This window comes from Alligator mississippiensis, chromosome 9 (assembly GCF_030867095.1).
Source record: "Alligator mississippiensis isolate rAllMis1 chromosome 9, rAllMis1, whole genome shotgun sequence".
Taxonomy (NCBI): Eukaryota; Metazoa; Chordata; order Crocodylia; family Alligatoridae; genus Alligator; species Alligator mississippiensis.
Genome location: NC_081832.1, coordinates 49,921,642 through 49,940,191, shown reverse-complemented (window position 1 = coordinate 49,940,191; position 18,550 = coordinate 49,921,642). Strand labels below are relative to the sequence as shown.

The following is an 18,550-nucleotide window of genomic DNA, read 5'->3' as shown; positions in this document are numbered from 1 at the left end:
ACATGTGGGTGCCCCTGTGGCTGGAAACCCCTCAACTGGTGGGGCTTCCATCTGTGGATGCTTACTTTTTACCAGTGCAAGGGGAGCCCAGGATCAGGCTCCCGTTGCACTGGCAATAAGGCGAGATGGGATCTAATGCACGATTCTGTTCCACGTGTGCCATGGCACGAGGTGCGATTGTGTGGATTGTACATTGTATCCCACAGTGCCTTACCTGCATGTGTAGAGGAGACCCCAGAAAACATATATGTGTATACCATATCATACATTCTTAATATTTTCAGGCTACATCATTTTAATTCTTCCTTAGATCTTATATTCAGATGTCTTTGTATGTTACTGTTCATTTGATATGCATTGTCAGGTCTTCCTTGTGACTTCTCTGAACGTTTTCTGTTTACTCTGTATTATTCTGGATAGTGATATTTATACATTTCTTATTTTTACTGGATTGTGTCTTTTACTATAAAAGGTCTTTTGCATGTATGGAAGGGGATACATTTATGTATTTCTTCTTTGTGCATTGTAGAACATTCATATAACATTTCACAGGGAAGAAACTAATGTCAAAATGTAGTTGTGCTCTTAAAAATTACAGTATATTTTTAGTGGAAATAATTTTTAATAGGTTTTAGATTATTCTTTAGCATTCTGTTAAACCTTGGTAGAAATATTTAAAAGCTATACAAAAGTTAGTATTTTAGGACATCATGGCTTCATCAGTTCTATATTTGCTTCTATTTGTTTGCCTTATGCTCTGTGCTTGAAGTATTTTTAAGTTATTTTTTTCAGCATGTATGTTCCTTGAGCAAGAAGCAGGCAGCAAGTCAAAGGACTGAAAAGAAAGAATAGAACAGAGCTACTTGGTTAAGTCTCTGACTATTCAAAATTAATTAAACAAACTGGATTTGACTAATTATTTTTAAACACAATATAAGTTACTATATACATTTTATTAGCCATGACCATTTGTACTTCAGTTCTGCCTCTACAGACAGCAATAGCTTGAGCAAAGAAAATAGCTTGATAACAGTCATGGAAGGTTTTGCAGTTTTCTTTAAGATTCTGGGTACTATCTACCATCATTGGCTTCAATAAAAGTTAGAAGCACTTAGCACTTGCCCTGGTATATATAACATGTTACAGGACTCAGCCACAAAAGATTAAACCTGTGATCTCAAGAGCTTCTGAGTGTGAGTTATGATTTTAAGAGGCTGAATTTCTTTATCTTGACCCATGTAAACTCTGTTTAACTACAAAAAAAAAAAAGCATTTTATATAGGAAGTAATGTATACACTTTCTGTGACTGATACATACTGCAGTTTGTTCAACTTTAGTTCCTTTTCATGCCATACTCTTTGCATATATGAAAGTAACTGTATGCATAGTCAGCAATTTAATAATGCAGAGAATCTTGCCTTCATTAAAACTCCTTCTATATCTTTGTTGCTGTATTGGGACTGGTAATAATGTTAGTCTATTGCAGGCTGGTGAAATTACTCTAGAGATAAGGGATGTGCTAAAAAATATCTAGAAATATCTGAGACGCAACTAAAACTGTATCCTTAAATACACCATTATTTCCCTTCTTTGGGTTACTTTACAACAGTATTAATATTCATATGATAGGATTGTATGAAAAATATTACCCTGTTGTGGCTAAGTGGGAGTCCCTGGCTAGCCACAAGGCTAGCTTTCCACCTGCCTCTGGGCACGCCACCCGCCTGAGTCTCTCACCACTCCTTGTTGGTAATTATGCTGTTAGTTAAGGCAGGAGGCTGCCCATTGTTGCACCCCAAAATTGGGGGGATCTCTGCAGCCCTGCACTGGGGGATCTCTGCACTGGGGTCTGCTCACCCCCTGATCGCCGTGCCCTTCTCTGGTGCTGGGGTCCCCACACCATTGTGGGCCCCCAATGAGGTCTCCTTCCCCAATAGTCTCAGCCCAATCCACCAGTCAAACAGCAACTAAAATCTGAGCCCCTGGGCTCTAATGTAATATAAATGGTTCAGGGTATGCTCTGCCCCTTTAAAACATCAAATTTCCCCCAGCACTAAGTGCCTTATAAATCAGGGTCTCTGGTGAGCTCCTGGAGCCCCTTAATCTTACCCAGAGTAGAACAGGCAGCCAAGCCTCTCTGGTGAGCGTTTTTTCTGAAAACTCCCTCCCCCTTGGCTGCTGACAGAGAAATAACTCTCTGGTCCTAGCCTTGGGGTTTAGATTTGCCCAGGGCCCTGCCTCTTCTGGTCAGCTGGCCAGATGCAGGTGCAGGCTAATTTACTCATTAACCTGTTGCCATTGTAACCTGCACCTGTGGGCTGCTGTCTGGCTCTTAGGGCCCTCTCCCTAGGCAGTTTCTGCTTTTATAGGAACAGGCACCTTAATGCCCTGTGACACCTGTACTTGATATATCATAGACATCTAACCTAGTTTCCAGTAATTACTTATTGTAGCTCACACGTTAAGTTGAAATTAATGTAAGGGATTTATAGGTGGTCTAATTTAATGGAACTTCATTCTTTCAGCATGTTTCTTTGTGAAACAAATCATATATCATTAAATGAGTGGCACTGTTATTTGCTTGTGGATGTAAAAAATAAGTTATACTACTTAGTAACTAATCAAGATTTTATCTTAAGTTTCTACATAAGGAGGTATGGTGTCTATATGGCTTATGCTAGCGTGGCCAACCTGCAGCACATGTGACATAGGCAATCTGTGTGTGTGGCACATGGCATATCAGGGAAGGCAGAGGTAGCACAGTAGCAGATAGAGCAAGAAACAGAAAGCAGAGCAGGTGCTTAGGCACAGGAAGAGGATCAGAGTGGCATTTAGGGAGGGTGAAGGGTGAACTAATCTATGGCACATGCTCTTAAAAGTGGACCCCCACTGGCTTATGGAGTCAGGAGAGACGTGATCAAAACAAAGGCATCAGAATAGCTTTAGTTTATAGCTCTTTCATAGAGCTATTGAGTATGAAAGTCTACTAGACATTAGAAGGATTGCCGCAGAGGATTTAAACATTAAACAATACAGGCAGCAGCGATGTTTGGTGTTCTTTTTGTTTATTTAAAGGCTAAAGTATATGTACAATAATTAACTGAATGATATTTATCTGATATGTTGTAGGGGTTGGCATCTTTTATTTGAGGATATGGCCTGTTTGTGCCATGAAACTAACCAGATTTTAATAAACTCAAGGCTGGCATCCTTGGTGGAATGAAGGGGCAGCCAGGTAATATAAGGGACAAGAACATAAGTAGAGTAGAACTGTTAAGAGCCTTGAAAAAGAGGATAACAATCTGATATTTGATGTAATGCAAAACAAAGGACCAGGAGAGGAATTTAAAACTGAGTAAGTGTGACAGCCAGAAAAGGTGATTATAGCAGCAGATTTGAACAGAGGCAGGGATTGACAGGAAGGGTTGAGGAAGTCAGAGAAAAAGACATTGAAATATTCAAGAACTGAGATCATGACAACCCAACATGAAGAAAACAAAAGTTTTGAATGTGTTATTGAGGAATAAACAGCAGAATTTGGACATAGGTTGGATGGGTAGGGCAAGGGAAGAGAAGCAGCTGAACATAAGCCACTGTTTTTGTCATGACCCAAAGGTCTGATTTTTTTTGTGTGTGCTTCGGCACTCGAATTATCCCCGTGGGTTTACCACTTCGTTGCACGGAGGAGTTCTGCTGTGCAGAGAACCCGCGTGCAGGGGAGTGTTCCCGCCACTTTGCAGCAATCTTTGCAGGGTGCATTTCCTTTGCAACACAGAAATGCACGGTGCAAAGAGTTCCCGCTCGTCGTATGCAAATTTGTGCCCTGCAATTGGCTAGTTCTAAATTATTCACACGTGGCGGCTAGCGATTGGCCTGCTAGCCATATAAGAGGCTTGAGCAGTTTCCGCCCAAGCCGAAGAGGACTCCGCATCCATCTTGTGGGGACTCTGGGTGTGCGCGGCAGGGTAATAGAAACCCTGTGTGTCGCTCAGAGGGGTTTGGCGGCCTGATCCACCTTCCACCTCTTCCCGTCTTCGAACGGAGCCTACTATAAGACGTAACGACCAGTTTTATGCGCGCTTGTCCTGGACATCCGGAGTTTGTCTGCGTGGAGCCTAGCAAGCTCCATGTGATTGTTCGTGTTCTGTCTGCGTGGAGCCTTGCAACCTCCACGTGTGTTCGTGTTTTCTGTTGTAACCGCAACTCAAGCAAGTTCTCAGCCTGCACCGCGACCATCTCGGTGTAAGTAAAATAATCTTAAAATCAACCGTTATGTGTCTGTGCCTAATTCTAGCTCGGCGCCCGCCCTCTCCGATCCGGCCTGCCCGGGCTGCTGGCCACAGCCCGCGTGCAGAGCGACGAAAGCGACCCAGGGTCAGACCTGGCGCGCACAGTTTTTTTCTCTGAGTGGTAAAAAAGTGTCAACAAATGACAGGAAACAGAAAGAGACAGGCAATGTTTGGAAGGATGTGGAAGGGGGTCAGTGTTGACAATGTTAAATTTGAGTTGAAGATGGTAGTTCATGGAGGAGAAAGGCACGCTGGACTGTGGGTTTGGATAGACAGAGACATGGCAGGATTGTGATAAATAGACATGTTACAGAGGATAACAGAAGTGATGTGATTAGGCGAAGTTATTATGGTTTATGTCAGATAACATAGGTGAGTTCTAGTCCTTTTCCTTTGGACAAGTATGCTTAGTACATAAATAGTACTCCACCTGACCCTAATATAGAGCTGTAGTTTAAAGGCTTTGGTGTAAAAACAAAGTTAGAAGACCTGGGCTCTCTTTCAAATTCCAGCATCAATTTGCTGTGGCACCTTAAGTCAGTCATGATTTCTGTGTTCCATTACTGCACACTGATAAAGAAAAAAGCGATAATTTTTACCCAACATGTATAAAAACTAGGTTAAAAATAAGTACAATTAATTAAAACCATTTCAAAACTTTTAACACTTTGGGTCAGTATCTGTTGATGCATGTGGAATAGACCCTACACATTTGTTCCATTGGTGCAAATGGAAATATGTCATGTCAAAAATTGTTCATCAATACAGAGAAGAGACTGTAATGCCTGAAATGCACAATGTATTTGCCCAACCTGAATTTTGGAAGTTTATAAGCAATTATTTCAGTTCTGACGCTCTGGTTTTAGACAAATCCTTAATCTCTCCCTGCCAATTTCTTTATTTGTAAAATGGGACCTTTTCCTTCCACAGAAGGAAAGGGTACAGGAAATACTTGCTTACTTTTCTACATCTTTATGCATCTTTTCTATATGCCTCAGCATTTCACAACCTTTTCCACACCATGGCATACTTACCTGGCTTTCTCCACCCCACGGCACACTGGCCAAATGCTGAGCAAGGAGGAGAGAGGGTGGTGAGCAGCCAAACGCTGAGTGAGGGGTGGCGGGCGGGGGGGGGGGTATCAGCATGGAGACTGCCAGGAGCCACGCCCCCCTAGGATTCCATGGCACACCACAGCATACTGGTTGGGAAACACTGATGTACCTGAAAACTTTTAGACACCCTGAAGCGAGTTGAATTAATCGTACATAAATTGGAGTTTTTGACCTTGAAAAACATTTGTCTTAGGGGAGAAAGGTTTAAGTTATTCTGTAGCATTGTATATTGTCAAAAAATTAGATTTTGATGTAGTTCAAATGCTGATATCAGATAAAAGCTGCAGTCCTATGTTGAATTAATATCTAAATGTTTCTTTTATTAAGATTCTATTAATTTGGGTGAATTCAGATTATCTTTGAATTCTATGAAAAAGGCTGGGCTAAATAAATCCCTGCCTTAATTCCACTGAAGTCCATAGAATCACACCAGGGATAAATATGATCTATGGACTTAAAACACTTAAAGCAAGAACAAAAGCTTTGCTGTAGAGTCCTTCCTCAGGGCTTTTGAGTAAGCAAAATCTGTAAAGGAAACATTAGAGAAGCCATGGGCCACTGAAGGAGAAGTATGTTAACCTTAATGCAACATTTTTTTGATATTGTAGAAGGGATTTGAAGACATATTTACTATACAAAACATTTCCTTTTTGTTCATATGCTATACCAGATGTTGATATCTGCTCCCTATAGTATTAGTTTATGTATAGAGAATTCTTCAGGTCACAGTGTTAAAACTCACTTTTTAATGCAGTGCATTAGCTGTATGTAAGAGTTTGTGTAAGTCTCAGTCTAGCACATGTTTAACCTTATCTGTTTCTGTTGGTAATACTTTTGTTACAGTCACTTGCTGGTTTGTTTAATCCTTTAAAATAATTGATGAAAGCCTTTACATTTTCCTTTCTTACAACATTCATTATCATATTTTTTTTTAGGTGTAAACAGTGTAAAAATATGCTTTTGAAAGTATATTTCCTATCTATAAGCCTTTGAAAGTACTGATTACTTTTATTCCTGGGGTGATCAGTCATTCACTCAGTGGGAAAGTTCATATCTGCCTGCATTGTAGTAAAGTTTTCCATTCACTGCTTAAGCATATGGGAAAGGTTCCCAGTGTTTTATTTTGATTAGCAAGAGAATAAAGTAATCTGATGTCAGAAATAAGGAAAGACTGTACACTAAAATACAAGAGTTGTTCTCTCAATGCAGGTATATGACTCAGTAATAATACTATCTACATGTCCTGGTTTCACACATAGGATGTGCATTTGAAATTAACTGTATTTTTGCCCCCAGATCTGGTTAGAATAGGGTCCAGGGAGAAGAATGTGTGTCTTTTTGATGAAGTTCTCAAGTATAGTGTAAATACATTAGGTGCCTTTGGATCTGGGCAGTTATGATTCATTGGGATGTTCTGTATTTTACCAGCTCTGCTGGAGTTTGTGATTTATTGTTATTAGCTAATGAACTTCATATGAATCTTCTTGAGTACTATTTATGCAACTGCTATGTTGTTAAGAACAAATGGAGACGAGTAGTTAGCATAAAGATGAGAGATTTTTTATAATTGCACAATAGTAATATTAAAACCTTGTATTGCTTGCATCATTTGCCTTAGTAAATTACTCAGAGTTATGCATGGTTTAATACTACTTCCCATTCTAGTTCAACACCATTATAACCTTTGAATATTCAATTTACAGCTATGGAACAACTATTTTCATCTGGCAGTGGCTTTTATTACCCAGGACTCTCTACAATTAGAAAACTTTTCTCATGCAAAGTACAATAAGATCCTGAATAAGTAAGTAAAATATCAGTATCTTATATAATTTTTCTTAAATTTTATAACGTATTGTTAAAGCCAGTGTTTTTCTGTTCTCTCTAGATATGGGGATATGAGACGTTTAATTGGTTTTGCTATCCGTGACACATGGTACCAGCTAGGTGAGTAAATACACCATCTCAAACACCTCTGAATGTATAATATACCTATTTCTCTTTGAAGAGAATGTGTGACATGATTTAAAATTTGGAAGTATATCTGATTTTGACACTGTCAAATATTCCTGTTCCTGCAGCTCAGGTTGATACTGTCACCAACAAAATGACATTATCTGTCTGAAGCCTCTTATTTTTATTTTACAAGTTGTTGCTTTGAGATTTAAGCAAAGATGGCTGAATATCCTGAAGATTTCAGAACTTTTTTCCTATTCCACATTGTAACAGGTGGTCATCTCTGGGCCAGTCACTACATCAGCCTGCCCACCTGTCTGGGGCAGTACGCCCACCTGTCTCACCTACCACACCTTTGTTATAACCAGGGATCTGGGTTTTCCATTTCCCATGGAAAAACAGAGAAAACCATGGATTTCTTGACTTTATTAGAGAAAAAATGGATTTTTCCCTTTTAGCAGAGATACCTGCAGACTTCCCACTTTTGTAAAGAGCTCTGCAGATGGGCAGAGTTCCAGCCTGCAAGAGCTAAATGCAAAAAGGGCAGGGAACCCCCAACCCTGTCTGGAGGGGGAGGCAGAGGGGGAAAGGGCGAAGCCTAAGGATCTATCACCCAAGGCTTGGCTCAGGCTCACTGTTTGTTCCTGGAGCCTAAGGTAAATGGGGCTTGCAGGGGGCTGGGGGCCCCCTCTGGCAGGACTGAGGGGTTGCGGGTCTTGGATAGGGGTACTGGCAGGGCTGCAGGGGAAGCCTGGGTGGCAGATGCAGGTGTGGGTGACTGCCAGGGCTGGGGAAAGAGCCAGCAGAGCAGGTGAGGAGCAGGGTGTAGATGTGTAGGTGGGGGGCTGAGGGAGTGGGGAAGTGTTGGGGAAAGACATGGAGTGTCTCCATGTGGGGCACTCCATATTGGGAGGGAAGCAGGGCAGCAGCAAAGAGCAGGGCCACATAGAGAAGCTGATTGCTGATGCGAGGCTGCAGTGAGAACAGCAGTGCAGGGTTGTGCCTCTCAAAGCAGCAGCACGTTCAGGGGAGCTCTCAGTGGCAAGCAGCTTCTCCACATGGCTCTGCTGCTCCCTGCTATGCTGGTTCGCACCTGCTGGGCTGTGGAGGCCCCCAAGGGAGGGCAGCAGGGTGGGAGCCCAAGCCGACTGCCCATGCCTGACCCATGCAGAGATCTGGGGGCAGGGGTTCCCTCTACCCTTCTTGGAAGTATGCTCAGCAGCAGGGAGCCAGCATCCTCCTCCCCTGTAGCAGGCAGCGGGGGAACGGAGGCAGAGGGCTGCAGACCCAGGTCTGTAGCCCTGGCACCTGGGGGTCTTCTCCTGCAGGGCTGGGGAAGCAGGGGCTGTGGGTGGGGGGTGAGGGGTGCCAGGAAGGCTGTCGGGGTTGGGGGGATGAGAGGCACAAGCAGGGCCAGGTGGGGCTGTGGGGAGCCTTTAGTTTTAATATATATATATATATATATATTTTTATGAGAGAACTTGCGATTTATTTTATCAGAGAATTTGTGATTTTATATCAGCGAAAACCAGGATCCCTGGTTATAACTAAAATTGTTCCATAGATTCTTTCCTCTAGGAAGTCATATTCCAGTGCTGCCTAGGTGGGAGGCTGCCCATTTAATTTTCCTGATGCCAAGGACAAAATACATGGCTCTGAACGTACCCTTATACCATGTCCCACGCCTTGCAGATGGCATCTACATTCACTATTACTCCCCGGACCCTTAGCTGGACTGCACTGGACCTCTGGCCCAAACTTGGCCTCAGGCATCCCTACCTGGGCCACATACACCCTTCACTGGGGCCTCTACCCATCTCCCTTCCTGGGGCTACCCCCTCACTGGGGCTCCTATCCTGCCTCCTCACTGGGGATGCCCCCTGCCCTGGAGCCTCAATACCCGGCCCCTTCACTGGGGTGCTCAGCCTAATGCCCTTTGGGCCTCAGGCCTTACTTAGTGGGCCTGGGCCCAGTCTCCGGCCCCCTTCTCTCAGCCTGGACCCTGCCAAAGGGCCTACTCAGTGGGCCTTGGCTCTGTGCTTTTCTCTCAGGGTGTGCTCCCCTAGCCTCTCTCTTCCACAGGGTCACCCACAAGGCAGTGGGGCTGAAGCTTTCTGATGCCCCACCCTTGCCTTTCACTGGGGAGGCACAGGGGTGGCATTTCCTGGAGATTCCTTGCCACAACCAGCCCCACCAAACCGTCCAACCCCAGCAGCATGTAATTTTAGGTCATTCCCCAGGACGAGAAACCTCCTCCATCCCCATAGTGCCTACCCTTGACCTTCAGATTATTCTGGAGCAGCAGGTCTCTGGATGGGCAGTGTTGTTCCTTCAGCTCCATGCAGCAACTGCCAGCTCTACTCTCAGGCCTAGCTTTATACCCAGGCTCCCAGGCTCTCCATCAATCAGATGGCCTCCTAACTACCGTGTGACCACCTGACTGGGTCTGCTCCCACCTGTAGGCTGCTTGCCACCTGCTCAAACCCCTTAAAGTGGCAGACACAACCTGTTCTCTGCCACACACATGAAAATTAGATTAATTTTTCCCACTGTGGGTTTGTACTCAGATTGGATCTAGGACTTCAGATTCCAAATTTAGGGACTGTTAGAGTTCACATTTTAATTTGTGGCCTACCATTATTTTTATTTCCTATATGCTGTCATGCTTTCCCAGTATTCATTTATCAAAACTAAAATTATAATGTTGTCCTGTGTAATTATCCTCTTGGTTTTTTGGAATGTAAGTAGAAAAACAATTGAGATCTCTGTGTTCAGTCATTCACGGGAGTCAGGAATTCAGGACATTGTATCATCAAAAAGCCTTTCATCATCCCTCTCACAACTATCATCTTATCAGAACTGGTAAAGACCAAGTCCTCTCTCTTCTATCAGTGTCACAGATTTTAAACTCAGAAAGCTTAAAATTATTGTGTCTGTCTTTCCATATTACACCTTTGAACAAGTTATTCTTCTAAAATGTGCTTTCCAAAAAGGATTTGAAGACATCTAGAAATGAAGGAACTACCACTATTCTGGTAGTTTTTGCAAGTGATTAATCACCCTCACTGTTAAATTTGTAGCCTCATTTCTAGTTTCAGTTCTCCCAGCTTCAGACTGCAACATTACTTCTTGGTTATGTCCTTTTCCTGTAGGTAACAGAGAATTTAACTACCCATACAATAAAAGCCATAATAGCACCTTGCTATCTTTTTAATGAATAGCTGAACAGGCTATTTGATTTCTAGCATCTTTGTTACCATTTCCTTATTTTGAAATCCAGGATGGTCTTCAAGGAAGGTTTAAGCAGCCCTTTTCATCTGCACATATGACATTCTCTGTTACTTCTGAAGTGAACTAGAGTAGAGATGGTATTTGCCAAAGGCTCAACTTCAGCTCAGAAACTAACAGGCTCAAAGTAGCTACAATGTAGCCACTTCATCTAGGAAAACAAATGAAAATATCTTCTGCTGATCCTCTTGAGCATGTGGAGCTATGCTTAAGAAAACAGGAATCCATTAGGGATATCCTGCTGTGTATGTTGAACCTCAGCTTGAAACCCGTTAGTTAGAACTGTACTTTTAAGACATATTTTGAAATGTTCACCGATATTCTTGTAGTACAATATTTTATGCACTAACATTGGAAATGTTTTTATTGTGGTACAAAACATTTAAAATGAAATGTTATGGGAGACAAATGTATATAAAATAAATATTATATTTAACTTCTACCTGCCCATTTGGTGAGTTAGTTTAATAAGTGTAAGTTTAATCCTTAATAGTCAACTTGTTTAAATAGAGATATGTGTCAATGGCATCAGTTGCCCTTTTTAATGATGCTACTATCTTAATCATGGGCTGCTTATTTCAAATAGATGTATGTTGTACTGAAGTGGAATGTATTTTTTCCTTTGGCAGTAATAGGCTTAATTCAATGTCATGTATCATAGTTAATCATAGAAAACACTAGCTGAATAGGCAAGTTCTTTGGGTTTTGTCAACTTCAAAGTAAAAACAAGCATTTCTAAGTATCTGTAACCAAAATTTAACTAGCAGAGTATGTTAATTATGAGGCTGTAACCTAGCATTCGATAAACTTTTTTATTTTTTCTTTTTATTCATCTTATTATTCTGTCCTCTCTTTGTTCCCTCATTGATGCACCTGTTCTGGACTTTCTCCTGTGTGCAGTTGTGGAGTGACTGGTGTGTCAGTAGATGTGAGCAAAAAATGAACTTCCTTTCTTCCCAAACACTCCAAGTCTAAATGAGGCTGTTTTTTGTGTTTGTCATATTCTAAATCCTATCATAACAACATATTCTTGCACTGAATTCATACGAGCACAAATACATTGATAGAAACTAAGACTGAGGTGTAAAAAGTCATATACAAATTATCTATAGCATAGCAGTAGCGTATCTTGGCCTTGAGCATGCCCCACTTATCTACTTACTTCCACTCACCTGCCTCAAACCAGGAAATACACCAGGAAGATGCTTCAGAATGTCCGCCTTTGAGCAGTTTTGAAACCTTGGTGTTTGACATGCTTGAAAGAGGCTGCTGGGGATGTCCTCAAAGTGTCTTCACTATCATATTTCTGGATTTGAAGCAAGTGGGAGGGGGTTTGGGATCTCCACCACTTTCTGCTGCCATGGTATAGACATGTCCTTGGATATTGATTTCCTATAATAAAAAAAGGGGGGGGGGGATATGGGGGCATATATACATGTGCTTGGGGGTGGTGGAGGGAGGCTCTTTAATTACAGTGGCACCGTGGATGTCTAAATGAATTAGGTAGTTTTAAAAATCTCAGTCTAAGGGCTCAGCCTTGCTCACTCCAAGGTTACCCTGTTGTCCTATGTGTGATCCACCCTGATCCCAGAGGCAGTCAGGTGAGCCTTTGAGAGATACTCCTGGGGTGTTATCACACCTATGTAGGTGCCCTTCATCCACAAGATCCTCTCTGCCATTTGCTGCTTGATCACTGAGAACAGACAGAGATACTCCAAAGATATCTCCCTGACTTAACGGCAGCCCAGCTATACCTGTCTCATCTAGATCTTGCCAGCTCTTAGCAGAGGAGATTTTGCCAGCTAAAAGAATCAAACCCTTGTCTGGTCAGAAAAGATGGATCCCTGCTTTTGCAGAAGAGACCTGCCTGTGTGGTCAAATGCTTTGAAATCACAGTTACTTTATAAAAGTTAAAAAGATTTATTATAAAAACAAGAGAAAATGCAAGAAATCAGTAACAAAGTAAGGTATTTCCCTATGCCCAGAAAAGATAAAACAACAACTTGCTCTCTTGGCAAGGCTTAAGGATGGTTTCTTATCTGGCTATTTATATACATTATCAATTGGATTCTTACAGGTCATACAATGCATGTAAATCCCTGCCCCGCAATGTATAGTTGTGCACCAGACTAGAAGTCTTTCCTTCTCTAGTTATAATCCTGGAAATGTTTACACTCTTTCAAACAGATCCTTAAGACACTGTCTTTCACTTGATTTCCTTGTGAAAAGAAATGTCCTTCTTTGAATAACCTGTTTCAAGGTGATATTCATGCTAGGATCTCTCTTTTTTTAAATGCAAATTCATCATTTTCTGGAAGGGCTTGGCTCATGTGTTTCAAACCATATGTCTGCAAGTGTCTGTTTATGTCACTGTCAGTTTCTAATTCTCAGAGATTACTTCTCTGCAACCATTTCTCCAAGGCACAAAAGAAACTCACTGTTTAGGGACTGACACTGGAAAACTATTATCATTATACAATCCTGCTCCTATTATACATTTTATATCAAATACCCCAATGCGTAAAAACAAGGATGATATGGCTAAATGCAGTTAACTGCTACCCATTTGTTGAGACCCCCACATAATATCAGTAAAACAAAATCAAGAAAACATGGATGATATCCTATGAAAACTTGAACACATTGTGGGATGTGTGATACTATTCCCTTCAGCAGGATTAGCACCAAAGTACTTTGTGCTGTATATACAGCTACCTTTTTCAGGTTTCTGTGAATCAATAGGTGAAACAGATAAACACTGTGATGTAGGATGCACTATTTTGAAATCATCCTTTGAATCACAAATGTTAACTTTTTTTTTTTGCTTTCAGTAAATATTCAATATAGAGCCAAGAATAGGAAATATGTAAACAAGAAATATATTTAGTTACTTGAGATTATGCTTGCCTCTGAAAAGAGAACATGAAACATGCCAGCTCACATTTAGCATGTGCATCTCAGAGGTAGAGCTAAAGTATGACAAGTGTCCTTTTTGCTTACTGCACATGTAATGACTGCTTTAAAATGTATGTATCAAGAATTCATACTTTCTGTTTCAGCCCTGGGGGTCACATTTGTGCAGGTAAAGGGAATCCAAACACCCAGCTAGGTTGGGGGTCGGAGTGCAGAAATAATTCATTCTGAACAAAAAATTACAACTAGGAAGTGTAGAGCATTTCTGAATGATTTGAATAATTACTTTTTTAGCAAAATCTAAATAATTACATTTTTTTTAGCTCAAATCCAAAGTAAGGTCCCCCCCTCCCCACACACTTCTCCCATTCAACATAGGAAAAATGGCTTCTTATCTTAATTTGAGCACACGTCATGGTAGGGGGAGTAGTGGCTGCAGCACTGACTGCAACCCCAAACCCAGGGTCAGATTCACAGATGCTATACTCCCCACAACTTACCCTCTGGCAGCTTATGCTCCCCCTGTGTACTACTGCTCCCACCCCTGCATCCTTACCCAGTGCCTGGTTGCTCTTGGGAACTGGATCCAGATGAGGCAGAGGTGATAGTGGTAGGCAGACCACTTGACTTGTGGGTGGGTGGGGAACAGGGACATGTATCATGGGGTTCAGCCTCCCCTTGTCATCACATTCACAGCCTTGAGGTGCTCCTGGATCCTTTGTTGCACCTGGATCTTCAGGTGGAAGCCATGGCTAGGAGTGCCTTTCACCAGCTTTGTTTGGTAAGAAAACTGAGACCCTTTGTTTCAGATTGGTATCTGGCCCCCATCATCCATGCCTTTGCTAGTTTCAAGGGTAGATAACTGCAATGTGCTGTATGTAGGGGTGCCCATAAAGACTGTCTGGAAGCTTCAGCTGGTGCAGACTATTAAAGTCACTCAGGAACTGTAATAGTCTGGCTACAGAAAATGGCTTTGAAATATCACTAAAAAGTGTGGCTGTCTTGATCTCTCGGCTGCATATGATACAGTCTGGAGATAAGAACTCATCTTGAAGTTTTTGGACACTATACCTTGTCTTAAAATTACTAATTTATTAGACAACATACTTAGCAATATATGGTTCCAGATTTTTTTGGTAACATTGAGTAGACCACATAAATTGAACAATGGACTCCCACAAAGATCAGTCATTGCACCCCTGATGTTTCATCTTTACATCCATGACCTCCAAGGCACCTCCTCTAGAAAATGCATATACGCTGATGAAATAGCCCTGGTTATACAACGATCTTGTTTCTCCAGAGCAGAAATAATACTTGCATCTGATCTGAATACTTTCAATACCTAGTTCAAAAAATGTTGTTTGCACCCAAACCCTGGGAAAATGGAAGCATCTGCTTGAACAATAAACAAGCTAATCAACCCATTATAGTTTTTAGAACTATATATATAAATAAATAAATATATATAAATAGGTATATATATATATATACCTATATTATAATGGTACTTCTAAATATTTAGGAAACCTTCTAAATATAACACTGTCCTATAAAAATCACTTAGCTGTGACAGTAACCAAGTTAAAAACCTGTAATAATTTGCTTTAGAAACTCATTGGAACTTCTCAGGGAGCTGATACCAATGCAGTGAGAACAACAGCTTAGCACTGTTCTACTCTTCAGCAGAATACTGTGTCCCAATCTGGTTAAACAGTGCTTATACTGATAAGTTTGATGTACAACTCAACCAAGCAATGGGAATCATTACAGAAACAATCTGATCCACCCCTCTCCAATGACTCCCTATTCTTAGTAACACACATCCTCCCTCATAAAGAAGAAAAAATGCCTTAACTAAATTATGGACTAAAAAAATAACCCACAGCTGCCTATACACAAAGATCTCTTTAACCCAGCACATCCAAGATTAAAAACTAGACATCCTATTTGGAGAACAGCAATTCAACTTGAGCAAGACTCAATTAACATCCAAGATGCCTGGACACGAGTGGCTTGATTCACCCCTTACTACAGAATTATTACAAATCCCATCATTGGACTAGCTGGTTTTCATTTCCCTAGACATCTTTGGTCTTCTCTAAACTGAATCAGGACAGGACACAGAAGATGTGGATTTATGTTACATTGATAGGGATGAACTAACTCACCGAACTACAGCTGTGATACCCCTTTTCAAACTTTAAACCACGTCACCTCTGAATGCCCTCTCCATGCATTTAATGCAACACTCTTGGATTTGTGCAACACTACACCTGAGGCAATCAGATGACTACAGATTTGGACATAACATTGTGAATATGTTTTTCCTTGTTTTATGACCATTGTATAGGCTAAAAAAAAAAACAAAAAGCTGGTGCAAAATGTGGTAGCTGACCTTCTGATGAGGATGGGTTGCCAGGAACCCACAACTCCAGTGGTTCATAATCTGCATTGGCACCCACAGCTTTCTGAGTGCAATTCAGGGTTCTGGCTTGACCTATAAGGCCCTAATCCATCTCTTGTCCTATGTACCTAAGGGACTACCTTCTCCCTTACACCCCATCTCAATCCCAGACATCAGCCAAGAGCAACCTCCTGCAAAGCGACATCAATATACCAAGTCTGCTTGGTGAAAACACACAGAGTGTCATTGATGGCCATTCTCTGGAGGTCATACACCTCAGCTTCAGAACTCCATCTCTCTTGAAGCCCAATGGAGCCCAAGCCTAATCACCTTTGAGAAGCAATGTAAGACTTTCCTATTTGAGCAGGTATTTAGCAAACAAAGCTAGGCTGAGATATTTTTTTTTGATATTCTAGCTCCCTGTTAAGTTATTCTGTTCTCTTGTCATTGGCCTGTTTTATAAGTTATTCTGTCCTCTTATTGTAAATTACTCTTTGTTGGGAAGGGTGGAATTAAATAAATAAATATGAAGTATTCCTCACTTAGTATCTTTTTGCTTTCCCTTTGCATTTGACTGTAGAGAAAACGTGTTTAAAGTTATAATAAAAACATACCTGAACAACTAGAAGGAAATCATTACAAATTTAAATAGTCCTCCTATAAAGTAAATAATAATCTTCAAATTGCAAGAGGTATTAGGCATATAATCAAAATTCAAAATCTAACAAACTAATGTCTATACCTAATATTATAAGCCTTTCATTTTGTACTGAATGAATATATCACTGTACAAAAAGTCTTTAATTGTTGTAATCCTGTTCAGTTAAATAAGGTAATATCTAGTTGGAGAAGAATTAGACTCCAGGCCTGAAAATCCACATGAGAAACTGCTTATTCCAGTTAATGATTTCTTAAAATAATGAAGGATCATAGTCGGTAAAACAAAACTGTTCTTTGACACACTAGGTTGTGTACTGGTTAGGGTAAAATAAATGTCAGAAAATCTTGATTTATTAACTGGCATTGCATAAGTTTTATGAACAGAAACACATTTTCAGAATAAGTGCTAGTTTTGATCACTTATGGGAGTCTGTCTTTGTCCCTGTCTAAAATTTGACTTTTAGAAGTTTGAGCACCTACCAACCTATTTCCTTTTCCTGGAAATTCTGACTTGAACTCATTAATTCTGACAGCCTTTTAGGGACCATCAAAAATAAAACCACTTCAAAAGGTAGGTCTTAACTCTTGTGGCAGTTTCCCTATTCATAAAATAAGTACTGCATCAGGCACTTCACTGTGTCATCATCTCTAATTAATCAATAGTTTAAATATTTCGAAATCCTTCAGTTAAAGGTGCTATATCTATATCTCTATATATCTGTATTGGAAGGGAGGGCTAGAGTTATTAATTACTGGCCCTACTCTCCATTCCTGTTACCCCTGGATTTTCCCTCCAGGTCTTGGTCTTAAGTGGTAGAATGGGGTGAATGGAAATGTACCTTGCCTCCATGGTAACTTGTGACAAGGGTTAGGTAGAGTCTCACCGGATGTCTTCATTGGGCTCCTCCCCTACACCCAACCCACACCTCTCCTGAAGCTTCAAGTGTCCTGCGTGCAGCTCCACCAGCCAATCTGGGTGTTTCACCTGTTCCCTGTGACTCCCTTGGGTTGTTGCATGCTGTGTTTCCTTCAGCTGTTTCCTGTTTCCAGCCTGACCCAGCTGTCTTCCCAGTCTGCAACCCAGGGCAGGCAGCCTGGGAGGACTTGTCTCACATGCTGCATTGCCCAGTAAGTGTTTGAGTTCCTGCTACAATGTCTATATCTGGAGAGGGAGAAAGAGAGAAATGCTGGCTAGATACAGACATTCAAAAAGCCTGAGGCAGAATCAATCTAAGGTATGCAGTTTTCTTAGGTTGACCATATGCTCAGTTTTAGGCAGGACGGTCCTGAATTTCAAAGGCTGGTCTCAGTCAGCTGAGGCATCCCAAAAACACAGGGGTACAGGGTGCAGTCTGGGTGGGAGTCGAAGCAGCGCAAAGTGTCTTGCAGGTAGACAGGCTGGCCACCTACCTAGCATGCATCCCCACCCCCGCCAACTTGTAAAAGCATTCAGTGGGGAGGTAGGGGGCAGTGTCCCAGATCTCTCAGATGATGTCCCAGAATTCTGGGATTTCCATATGGTCAGTCTAGGTTTTCTGTAAGTGGTGTAATTTATATTGGTAGCAAAAAAACCCACTCTTTCACCATCTGGTGGGGGGTGCAAATCTTAGACCAGGTTCCACCATTTTTAAACCAGTCTATGTGTGCTGAACTTTGGTTCTGTTATGGGTATAGACCAGTTTCTGATCACTTATACCTAGGGCCTGGTTTAAATTTTGGGCCCAGCTCATGGTGCAGTGGCTCCTTTAATCTTGGAGTTGCCCCTACATGCCCTCCACCACTGATTGGCATAGGGGCCCCATCGACCCTGCCGCTTCCTCCTGATGGCTGGGAGGCAAAAACCACAGTTTCAAATATGCCGCAGTTTTTGCCTCCCATCTTGTATGCAATAGGAAGTAAATAGCCCAAGAAGCACCAGCCA

General features: G+C 41.5%; 1 protein-coding gene across 1 annotated transcript in view; it reads left to right on the top strand.

Moving 5' to 3' along the window:
- DOCK2 (dedicator of cytokinesis 2) overlaps positions 1 to 18,550 on the top strand; it is a 520,353-nt gene that overhangs the window by 405,631 nt on the left and 96,172 nt on the right. The window contains exons 31-32 of the mRNA XM_019487133.2: positions 7,109 to 7,209; positions 7,294 to 7,352. Of these exons, the coding sequence (XP_019342678.1) occupies positions 7,109 to 7,209; positions 7,294 to 7,352 (160 nt within the window). The remainder of the gene's footprint in view (positions 1 to 7,108; positions 7,210 to 7,293; positions 7,353 to 18,550) is intronic.